Below are 12,266 nucleotides of genomic sequence, written 5' to 3'. Positions count from 1 at the left end.
ACTTTAAAACCTGCTCACTGAGGATAATTGAATTCAATTTCCTGTTTTTAAACATTTAGTTAACAGTTCAGAATATTGCCTGGTGTAGTTTCAATAAACATGTGATATGAAGACCCATAAAAGAGTAAACATGTCTCCATTTCAATTTGCTATGACAACAAAACTTCTAGAAACAGCTTTCTTGGCTGGACAAGCTCAGTGTACGAGTAATCCATTGCAATAGCTCTATACCCTTAATGCAATCTGTAATAAAACAGTGCTCCCCATAAGCCATTATTCACAAAACCTGAAATTCATGTGGCATTCTGAAAAACTCTCCTGCAGAACAGGTTAACAGTTAATTGAACATACATATTCGATATATGTATCAAGGCCAGAAAACAAACGACTGGCTATTCCTTGTTATCTGTGCATGTCAAATTTTACATTTAAAATTCTCAGGGTTTTTTTGCCTTTTTTTTTTTTTCTGGGGGACTCACCTTCCATCATTGGTTGGCTTCAAAATATAGTTAAGTGGAAGATAGTATCTCACCGCAATTACATGGAATTCATATGAAAAAGTAAACCTTACATTGGACAATATTGTAGAACACCAGAGTAAGCTGCATAAAGAAATACGGTATCTTCCAGTATATATATATATAAAAACCCAAAAAACAACCAACCAACCAAACAAAAAAACCCCAAAAGGAAGAACTTTATACAAGCAGTTATAGTAACTTTGTTTCAATTAAAGATGCAACTCTCTCTCACTCCTGGCAAGAATAAATTGGTAATGGCACTGCTTCTCCACAGTGCAAAGTATCCTGAGAAATTATTAAGAACAACAAAATACAGGGCTGTCATCACTAAGTTCTTGCACAAAACACAGCAATTAAATATTTTAAATAAATAAAACAGCAGGTAACCTATATTGTGTCTATCACAAAAAGGGGATGTGACCTGGGACACTGCTAATTCTTCCATCACTGATAATTAGAAAAGGATTGTATTCAATTACTGTTAATATCTTTCAAGTTATCTATGGCCAATAATGTACAAGGAGGTAATTTGTAATTCAAGTTTTTTGTTTGTTGTTTTTTTCTTCAACTAGCTACAAGCTGAGTTCTAAATTGTACATTGAAATTCGACTCAAATTTAAAACAAGCCCTCTCAGAGGAGCATTTTCTAATTTTGTGCAACTTTGATGCAGAGCCCAACAAAGTCCTATGAAGAGAGACAGTGCATCTTTAAGCTGATTGGCACTGAAATCCCATTTTCTTTAGCTGCATTCTATTAGCTTGGCCAAGTTATCTCGTAACTCTGTAAGTTCAAATATTTTTCCATCAAGAATTTCTAAAAGTGTCTTCAAGTTATTGCGAAAAGCTTCTTGCTCATTCTGACTTTTCTCCAGACGTTGCTCTAGATCAGACAGCTGGCCTTCCAGGTCTTTGTTTCGAATTTCTACTTCCTTCAGAGAAAATACATAACATGTTAATGTCTTGTCTGCAAACAGAAAGCAGTCTATCCTCCTGGTTTTCATGTGCTATTTTTGTCAACTGGTTTTTAAAACAATTTGTGATCCTTTACAGTTTCCTCTAAGCCAAAACCAGAACCCAAATTGTTATTATGATTGAGTATGTACTACCACTTCCTCCATTTTTTCAGTAATTCATCTGAAGGACAGAAACTTTTGGAGAGGGGTAAAATTTAGTCAGTGAACAATGGATGCGATATACTTACTCATTCAGGTAAATTATTGCTTCTATCATTCAGAAATGTGCCACCTACTGAAAACAGCTTCTCAAAGGCTTACTTAAGTTCAAGTATTCCCTGGTTTAGACTACATGAATTGCTCAAGGACATAGTCCCCATCAAATGGTCTCATACAAAAACTCATCTAGAATACTGCTTTATGGATGGAGGAGTACTACCTTACTCCTGTCCCACATTATAGGCCTTTTCACCCTGAAAATTAAGACAGAAGCATAAACTAGCAATACTGATGTCAAGGTGACATTGATAGCAACAAATTTAAACCAGCAAGTGCAAGCTGAACGTCTTGTCCTGCTGCACAGTGCCCCGGAGCACCCACCTGCCAGCCCCAGCGCAGCAGCAGTGCCGCTGTGGGAGCAGGGAAAGCGCCCACCACCAGTGCCCTATGGACAAGCTGTTCCCATACAGCGGGTGGAAAGACGAAGCAGTGGCATGTTACGCACAGCTGAGGGGATCTGACCCTGAGCAAGCTCAGCTCTCATTCACGAAGAAGAGGAGGCCCCCAGCGCCAGCCCGCTGGGACCCCTCACAGGGGAGGGGGATCATGGCTGCTCGGCTTTATGCAAACCACGTGCCCTCTCTTCTATCGAACTACTAATGTAGCAGTCACGTGGGCCTGGAATAGCATATTGTTATTTGCTCCATTCATTGCATGTCTTGTAAATCCATACTAAATTTTGTAATTTCAGTTATTAAAAAGCACCTTCAAAGGCAGCACAGGGACAGTGTATTTAGTACACCATACACCCTGTGCAGCCATTCTCTGGAAAAGTGCATGATGAATTCGTACTTACATAGATTAACATTTTTTCAACACTACCTCCCTTTACAGCGGCTTCGTGTCAGAAAGCTTTAACGGGCCTGCTCTGAAACAGCAACTAGTTTCACACAGCCATAGGGAGGGAGATTTGGCAGCAGTCACTGCTCCCAGCACGAGCGACTCCTTTTTCTGCCCTCCCACTCTCTCACTGTTTTTGTTACGATTCTTCTCAAAGCTACCAAATATATTCATGTTTACATTAGAGAGATCTCAGCTAACCATAAGAAACATCCTGACCCATACAGAATATGTATTTGGGCAGTCAAGAGTAACAGGTATAAAAGGGCAGCCTTGTGTCAAAGTCCGTGGCCCAAGACACGTTTCCACCCGTGGAGGGGTCTGATGGCAGTGTCCATTGGCCGCTGCATCCCTGGCCAGAGGAGGGAGGGGGTGATGTGGCCAGGGCTCAGTTTCGGCTCCCAGCCTCTGCAGTGGGGAAGCGCTGGGGAGCACCCCAGCAGTGGTGCAGGTGAAGGCAGAGCCTCAGGAACCTGATCTCCTCATAACTGTGGCTGCTTGTGCAGCCAAGGGTTACGTCCAAGCTGAACTTGAATACCTCCCTTACTTCTTGTTTCTAAATGGGCAAGTTAAAAATCACAGAGTTTTGGGCACTGGTCTTGAACAGCACAGCTGAGAGCAGGAATTACCCGTTGCTGCCAGGACCGTGAGAAAAATTAGTTTGATCTGTTTAACACTGAACAATACAGCTGCCAAAGCACTAAAGGAAGCTAACTGAAAAGAGTACTTGTAGAAACAACATAAATTAAAATACATACATGCTTATGTAGTGATTAGCTACCCCACCGTTGCTATAAACAAACAAGCTAACTGATTATAACCCAGCCATACCCTCTGAAGGCTCTCCTTCATTGAGCATACTCCTGCCCTCCAAACTGAGTACTGACAAGTACCACCTGCACGGTTTCAAGACCCTCTGTGGCCAAGTGACTGCAGTACAGGACAAAAAGAGAAGTTCAAGGTCCTCTCAGCTCTGCAGGGATGACACAGCCCTTCCTTTAGCTCACACAAAACCAACTGCTGTTTTTCCATGGTTGCTCACGCATCCTGCTTCTCCTGTCACTCTACTCACCAAATGTGTGTGCTCTAGGAATTCTCCTTGCCACGGCTCTTACCCCAGAAATAATTAATTTCTGTAAGTAGGCAAGCCAGAGATGAAAGGGACCATTTTGGAACAAATCCACGGATAGATAATACAGTTTTATTTCGCGATATCTGGGCCTGAAGAGCATCCCATTGGCCTGTATCTAGCACTGAAGATCATCTTTCATGCCCCCTTCAGATGCTCTTAAACTGAGGAATTGTTCTGCTGTGAGCCGTTAAGGTGGGAGCACTCAGGTAAAAACAAAAGCTTTATGTTAGATGTAGGAACTTCCATACATATTTAGCAAAAAGCTAACTCTCCATTGCTAGTCCTTGCCCTGTATCTCTTCAAATCAGAGCTCCCTTCTTTTGTTTAAACTTCCAGCTTGCATATTTTATTTATATTCCATTCTTGACATCTTTTTGCTAATCCATACACGTTTAGCTTCCCAAACATTTCCTCAGATATACTTTCTTCCACACTTCCCCCTGCTTAATTTTCCCTAACTTATGCTTAACATATTTAATGATGTATGGGAAGTAGAACTAACTGAAATATGCCAGGAGCTGTTGCTTTTAATTTCTGGAAAATACTTCTTCCCAAATTTTACATTTGATCCTTACACACATTTACCCTAGATTAGTATTAATGATTTTTGCAATAGTATTGCATTACAAGTTCATGTACAGCTCATGTACAGCTTTCTATTACAAATCAGTCTATCTCAAAACCGTTACTTCTTGATTGGAAGAAGTGGAGAGGTGTCCATGTAATGTAATCTATTCCCCCAGCTGTGTCATTTCACTTTATTTGCAGTTAATCTCATCTAACAATAAACTGATTCTTCCGATACGTTCAGGCCCTTTGCAAGGTGTATTTTACACTGTTTTTTCAAGCTCTTCTTACAGCAATCATTTCTCATACATTATTTCTTTTAGAAAAGAAATAAATTATTAACAAGTTACGTTTGTTGTTTGCACTGTAGTAATCTTTTGTGGAATTCAGTGCAAGGATCCGAATAAAATATTCAAACCATACACCACAGCTACATTTAGGAATCAGCCATAGTAATAAAGATATTTTGACTTACTGTGAGAGTCACACTGATCATGACTCATTGATATGTCTTCTCCACATTGTTAATGAAATTATTAAGTAACAAGGGCCTCGATACTTACCCTTCACAGTGATAACATACTGCTTTTCACTGGAATTTGCCAACGATGGATTTCTAATTCATTCCCTGATACGAGTGTGTCAGAAATGTAATACACCTTGAAATAGCAATTTCTTTGTATAGCATTTTTCATACAGGCTACATTCCAAAATATTTTAGAGTTACATAACCCATTTGCAAGCACAAGAGGGAAAAAATAAAGCAGAAGAAAAAAGAGTGAGACGAACAGACACGGACCCTGGAGATGATCACCCTGAAAACAGATGATGAGTCAACTAAGTGAACAGATGTGAGGTGGTTAGTCTGGAGCTACAGAAGAAAACACCATTTCACTGACGTCACAGTTGTAGGGTGAAGTGGCTCAGAGAAGGCCAGTATAATGAAAGCAGCATGACTACAGCAAAGCAAAGACTCAAGATCTTTTAGATGGGCTGCATCGGGTCAGTAACAAGCTTTAAGCTTAAGAAAGGCAACTTTTAACTCAGATCCTAAGTGAGCTTTAAATTTCCTTGAATATAACCATACAGAATTATTCTCAGAAATTGATCGCCTACAATGTGACATATGGACATATATACATAATATATCCATTTGGTTACTAAAGATATAAATATACCAAAAGGAAGGTACCAACTTTATAAAATACAAATTTTAATAAAAACTTAGCATTTTCTAACTTTCATCTCTTACTAGTCTCTCATAATTCTGCTTGCTAAGGATAGCTAATTCCTGGCTCACTATTACTTTTCACATGATCTCACACTGAAATTCTTGCATATGCTACTGCTAGAACAATTTCCAACTTTCATTATAATCTCCCTTTTGAGTCTCTCAGGTAAGCACCTTTTCAGCTGAAAACTCCCATTTTTAACCTAAAGTCAGCAACAATTTTTTGAATAGTGGAACAGGCAAGCTCAGGTGTATTCAAAACAATCTTTAAAGATTGTTTAAAGTAATAACATACTTTTTCCAAATAATTTGACTTAAGAATGGGGAAAAATGAATTAACTCCTTTTGTTCTTATGTGGATTATTCTGTAGGATAAAATGAGATTCGAGAAAGTTCCAATTCAGGTAACGCGTTTCAAAGAATACCTGTTCAATGATTTTCAAGCTGTGGCTAGTCTGATGGGGCTTGCTTTCAGCATGATTTAGGTTGAGCCACAGCGAGGGTCACCTTTCAGCACTTCGGATTTGGAGCTATTCAGTGCCTGAGTTTCCAGTCCTATCAAAACTCTGAAGTTGAATTCAGAGTTTAACCCACCTAAGCTTTGGGTCAGCCTCATTGCAAAGGCAGGTTTCACAAAGGAGGTGGGTATGTGCTGGCTGGTCAGCCCAGCGACAGAAAGACAAGAGCTTAGACGTAGCAAGGGACGGTATACTGAGGGCACACTGATTCCAGAAGGCTGAGGTATCTGGCTTCACACACAGTAAAGAACAACCCAGAAAACCCAGTAAAAACACAATGATTCTAAATAATAAAGTCTGTACTTCACACAAACGTTTTAACCTTTACTTTCTCAGGGCATGTTTAGAAGCTGAATACAAATTCATCCCAACTTGATGATACACAGCCTGACAGTTTCAGTGGCATGCAAGACCTATGGGAAGACACTGCAGTGAAAATGAGACCAGAACTGCCCAGGACATGTATCGATGAAGGACATCTGCTAGCCTGAGAGTACTCTGTGGACTTGTAAATGAAATTTGGGTCTGTTCCCTCGGGGAAAAATAGCAACTTACAGCAGGTGGAAATTTTGATACAAATTCCTAAGGATCATCCCAACCCACCACTTTGCAATGCAGTCTAACTTACATATTTAGCTGGCACTTTCAGTGAATATAGCACAAGTTGCTGATGTGAACTGCTCACTTGATGATTATTTTCCCCTTCTCTCTAAATTAAGATGATGCACTATAGCTCACCTGTAACTTCTGGGTCAGAGAATCCCTCTGTGCCTGGAGCTCTCTGGCATTGTCGATTTCTTGTTTCAATCCTTCTATTTCCTAAGGGAGAAGAAACAACCTTGCTAGCAACACGTTACCTGGCTTGGCCTCAGTGCAGGTAAGCTGGCTACCGCTTCTTCTCCTGAGCGAGCCGTTGCAATGATACCAAAACTGGCAGTTGGCTAGTGCCCATCACAGCACATGAAGTTGAAGCCCTGCTCTCAATAGTCCTAAATCAGAGTCCCAAACCAGCAATTCCATTGTGAATAAACAACAATACAGATAAGCATTTTCTTTTATAAAAGCTCAAGTTTTCCTCTCCCCACAAAAGATCTGAAACAATTTTTTCCTGGAAAATTAAGGGTCCTTGTAATTAGAGAAACAATTTTATACTTTAAATTCTATGAGAATCTATCTCTCCCCATTTTTTCAAGAGAAAAATCCAATTTTCATCTGTGAGCTGCTTATTATGTCACTAGCAGCAGGGCTGAGCATCAAAAAATTGCCTGCTTTGACCACTGATTTCTGTAAAAAGAGTCTACAAAAAATGGTACTTTTAATTTAGCAAGAAGAAAGTAATAGAGTATAAAAATAACAAATATAGATAAAATAATGAACGGAAGAGAAAACTTTTCTTAGTTTAGTTTCAGGAGACAAGAATAAGAACAGTTAATGAAACTAAAAGGTATCAAAATTAAAACTATTAAGTACTTTTCCCCAGAAGGGCATATTCACCTCCCAGAACTCCTTTCGGAAAGATCTCCTTGCAGCCAAGAGCTTGGCACAATTCAAAAATTAATTGGCACCAAAATGGGAAACATGACCAACCTAATCTCATAGGCTAATCTCGTAAGTATGAGGGAGTTTGGAAAAGGCTTTGTTCCATTTTGGGAGAATATGCTGTAACTACTGTGCCTCTCTGCATCCTCCTTGGAAACACCTAACAAATCCCCTGCTGGAGGCAAGACCCTGCAAGACACGCTGCCCCTCCGAACATGCACATCAGTGCCCACTGTGTCTGTCACGGAGGGCTCAAGGGATCTGGTCTTACACGGGGCAAATAATCCTTCATACGCGGCTCCTTCCACCTCCTTTTTACTATCCATAAAGGGGCGATTCTTGGTCATTCTGTGGCACAAATCTGCTTTCCTCTAGGACCCGTGCTAGTGCAGGTGTTACTCCAATTCCTTTTATTTTCTTGCTGCTGGTCCAGCCCAAGGCAGATGGCACAATAAATATCATCAAGTTTCAGGCCCGGGGCTTGGCATGCATTTAAGGAAAGGGCTGATCTTAGGAATCATAGAAGTCAGCTATATTAACATAGCCTGAAAAACAGATTGGCCTGAAAAAGGCATTGATCTATTACTTGTTCCAAACCCTACTCTCCAGAAAAAGGAAAGCATGCTTACGACAGCTTCCCTTCTTAGTGAGTTTGGACTGCATCAGTGTGATGACCGCTCTGCGGAAACCACTTATGACTTACTTTTGCACACAGAGATGCTTGGTAAAAGCCAACAGGAACACATGATAGTTTTTTTTGTTGTTCAGATATCCAGCTCTATATTGAACTGACGTAATTACATACACGGAAAAATATTAATCATTTCAAGCAGCTGAAAAAAATTTTACTTTGTAACATCTATAGGAAATAATACAGTATTTACCAGCTATCACAAGCTTAATATTGAAATAACATAACAGAAAAGCCAACAACAAATATTAGCAAATACCTCTTCTTTTTTCTTCAGTGTAGACTCTAACTCCTGTATCGTCTGGTTTAATTCTGTTTTATGTGTGTGGACTGCATTGGCTTGACTGCTCACACACTCTAGCTCAGTCACCTGTTGAAATAAGTAGAAGCAACACATACAGGATTAATTTCAACAAATTCAAGTTACTATTACTTCTCTGCATCAATAGATGCATTTGAAATATACCCTTGGTTCTGGGTGACTTATACTGATTAAAATGGTGAAGGTGTTCTTATGAAATTAGTATAAAATTCCTTAACAAATTGTTTAGCATAAAATGGTTGCTATGACTTCTTGGAAACAATAAATTTCATGTGCTGCAGGCTGAAAAGAACATTAATTAAAACTTATACTTACTAATTATTGAAAATTTTATGAAAGAAGCTGAATTGCCATTTCAGAAACAGTAATGGCTAGACAATTAAACACAGATCTGTCTGTCTAACTAACTTCTCCATCTGACACTTTTTAATGTTGCACCGTCTTAATCAACTAAGCCATAATGCTCACCCGCTTCCTAGTAAGCCAATTAACATTTCACAGCCTCAATTTCTGACTCGGCATCAACAGTGTAATAGCAGACACTCAGCCACCAAGGTACAGCTGCCAACTTCTTACTTCCTCCAGTTTCGGATCTCATCTCTCAATCACAGAGCCAACAGCTAATGGCACAATTTGGATTCACACAATTCCTCTTTGTTAGCAGACAGCAAACACTCTCCATCTGCCCTTGGATAAGTTAAGATACCTGGCAGTGTTTATTTTTTAATCGAAGAGATGTTAATATCCTGCCATTCACAGATAAACAGTTGTCAAAAAATAGCTTCTCCACTGAAGAAATAAAATCCATACAGCTAGAGTCTACGCAAAAAAGTCTTTGTTAATCTCAAATTACAGATCAAAATATTAGAGAACTCTCACACTGCATGTCTGTGTGGATGCGTGCACTAAAACCTTTTTGTTTAATAACAAACTGTTAAAATATTAAAAATACTATTTAAAACCTAATAACTCATTTTTTCCCACAAGATATGAGCCTGTCAATCTTGGTAAACAGTCTTCAACAGAGCTGCACTATCTACCTACAGTAACTAACAAATCTGGCCCAAAAACTCCTTTGAACAAAGTGCTACCCAATTCTGCAATGAATCAAGGTTGGTGCCCTCCAGCACCAGTGTAGTCTAGCTAGTGAAGCCACTGTGATGCCAGTAATTTCAGACTACGAACTATCTGTAGGCTCAAAAGGTAGATTACTAAGTGCAGAGAGAAGTCAAAGGAGAGCCAAGATGAAATACAAGAAAATTAAAACAAAATCCCTATCAACTTCTCCTTTCTGAGTCACAGGACATGAACTTCCCCTCTGTAACTGCCATGATGAGTCTAGTTTCTTCTACGGGAAAACTGTGGCTAGACACTTTTGCAGATCTGGTTTATAAATGTAGCGAACTGAGATCACAGCAAATTTTTGGGAGGGGTAAAGGGAATGAGGATATAGCTTGGTAACACAACACCCCACACCCCACCCCAAAGAACTATCTTATTTGCTGGAATTGTCCCAAAAGAAATATCAGTGCTCATGGCAAAAAGTAATAGCAGTTTGCTCAGTTTTATACGCCACTGTGCGTTACAACTGAAGTCTTAAAATAATTTTCTCAACTTGCTTCAATTACACAAAAATATATCTATTTAGATTCCTTGTGACTGCTACCAATTGTGACTGTTACCATATTCACCACTACAATTACACAAACACAAACAAGCAGAATTGGAACACACCAACTGGGATAAACCTATGTCTACACAGTGTCTGAACTAACATCTAGATACACAAGAATCACAGAGGCATAGAGTAATTTAGGCTGGAAGGGGATCCTGGTGATCATCTGGTCGAGGCCTCCTGCTCAAAATAGGGCCAATTTTGAAGTCACATTTGATTGCTCAGGATCTTGCCCAGTTAAGAACCCCTCACTATCTAGCAGAACTGCCACAGTTTTATGGAGGTTCCTGTATTTCTGACATCGCGGGTTTATGCAGAGCTCTAGCTCATTCCTAAGTTTTGCTGGAACTGTCAAACTCACCCACCTCACCCACCTTCACTCCTCTGATGTTTAACTTTTTAAACATTTCTAAGCTTTTCTGCTGAACTGAGTCTTGAATTGGAGGTGGAAGCCTCTGTGAACCCAGGGATAGGGTTGTTAGGGGAACCCAGGGTCAGGTCCTCTCCCACCCGTTGTGGAAGACTGGAACATTGTATGGTAACCTCCAGGAAGGTCAATCTCTCTTTTAAAGCTGTTGCCATTTGGCAATACTCACTGGCTCTCACCAAGCACTGGCACAGTGAACACTCATTTACACAAAGTGTAAAAGCCTCAGCTGGAGAAACAGAAGAAAACCCAGTCCCCAAACCACCTCTGTTCTAGCACATAGTGCCTTAGAAGCAAGTGTGCAGAGATGTCTCAACCTGTGACTAAGGAAGCACTTGGACCCCCACTGTTCTCCATATGTTTTCCTCTGGGCTGGTACACGGAGAGAGGATGCATGTGTTGGTGCAAGCTTGGAATCCAAGGAGGCTGGTGGATTGCACTGGTGTGGATGAAATGTTACTGCTCTCGGCTGCGTGTGTTGTTGCCGGCTGAAAACACCTTCCACAACAGCTCCGCCAGCTGCATGGCTTACATGAACGCTCCCTGGTACGCTCTAGTCCATGCTAATTCAAGACACCTATTGAAATTGCTTAAGCAGATACAGCTAATTTTGCCTGAGCAGAGCAGGGAGTGCTCTCACAAACCTTCTTGCCAACAGAGGCAACTGCTGTCAGAAGGGCAATTAGTCACCAACACTAAAAGGGCTGTGATGTCTTACTGTTGTAAAGATGTTCAGCTTTTCTCTGGGCAAACGTCCATCTTTCACTGCTTATGCAAGAAAATAATGCATTGTTCAACTGTTTTGGTTACTGTTCATTGAAAAATCAGTAAGTTGGAAAAAAGAACAAATTCAATTAAAAAAACAGGGTTACTTAAATTGCAGTCTTATTAAAATGCCCATTCCTACAGAGGTCTGAAAAGATGTCAAATATCTTCATGATGTTATCTTCTTGAATGTACCTATAAAAAAGAAAATCATATTGTGACCCTTTCAAAAAAATCTGTAGAGTAAGATGGGCTGGAAAATGATGTGATATAAAGAATATGCAATTGAAAACAGAATAACAAAAGATAAAGCTCTAGGCAAAAATCTGGATAGCATTTACTTGCTCTATTTCCTTGTTTCAAATTGAATTTATTTTTCTCATGACCAGTGGTCCAAAAATAATTAAAAATAACTGTTTATGCATTATGCACAGAAGGGGGCATAAAAGGAAGCTGAAATGCTTCAGTCTGACCTTCCCACGTGCTATTTTCAGGGACATCTCCTCATTCAGTGTTTCATGTTTAAGAGTAAGGCTCAATAAATCATTCAAGCCTTTGCACAGCAACATTGAGCAATGTACCTGTGATTAAGCCTTGTTTGCAGTACAAAATTCAGACTGAAAGAAGTGTCTTTGAACAATAACTGATAAAACAAGGTTCTTCTATTATGCTATTGTAAGACTGCACTGACTTGCATATCTGAAAAAAGTCAATACTGTGGCTTCATATTTCAGACTGAAAAAGAAAAAAAAAATTGTTCTTAGCCTCTGCTTTTTCATTTTGCATTTTATCATCCAGGTAAGGAT

General features: G+C 39.7%; 1 protein-coding gene across 1 annotated transcript in view; it reads right to left on the bottom strand.

Moving 5' to 3' along the window:
• Positions 1-489: 489 nt before the first annotated feature.
• Positions 490-12,266, bottom strand: part of LOC104073327 (homer protein homolog 1-like) — a gene marked incomplete at its 5' end in the record, with an annotated part of 20,552 nt that continues 8,775 nt past the window's right edge. Inside the window, 3 exons of the mRNA XM_009573046.1 lie at positions 490-1,450; positions 6,780-6,860; positions 8,531-8,641. Coding sequence (XP_009571341.1) covers positions 1,262-1,450; positions 6,780-6,860; positions 8,531-8,641 — 381 coding nt within the window. The remainder of the gene's footprint in view (positions 1,451-6,779; positions 6,861-8,530; positions 8,642-12,266) is intronic.

This window comes from Fulmarus glacialis, unplaced genomic scaffold, assembly GCF_000690835.1.
Source record: "Fulmarus glacialis isolate BGI_N327 unplaced genomic scaffold, ASM69083v1 scaffold24032, whole genome shotgun sequence".
Classification (NCBI taxonomy): Eukaryota; Metazoa; Chordata; class Aves; order Procellariiformes; family Procellariidae; genus Fulmarus; species Fulmarus glacialis.
This window is presented reverse-complemented; position numbering and strand designations above follow the sequence as displayed.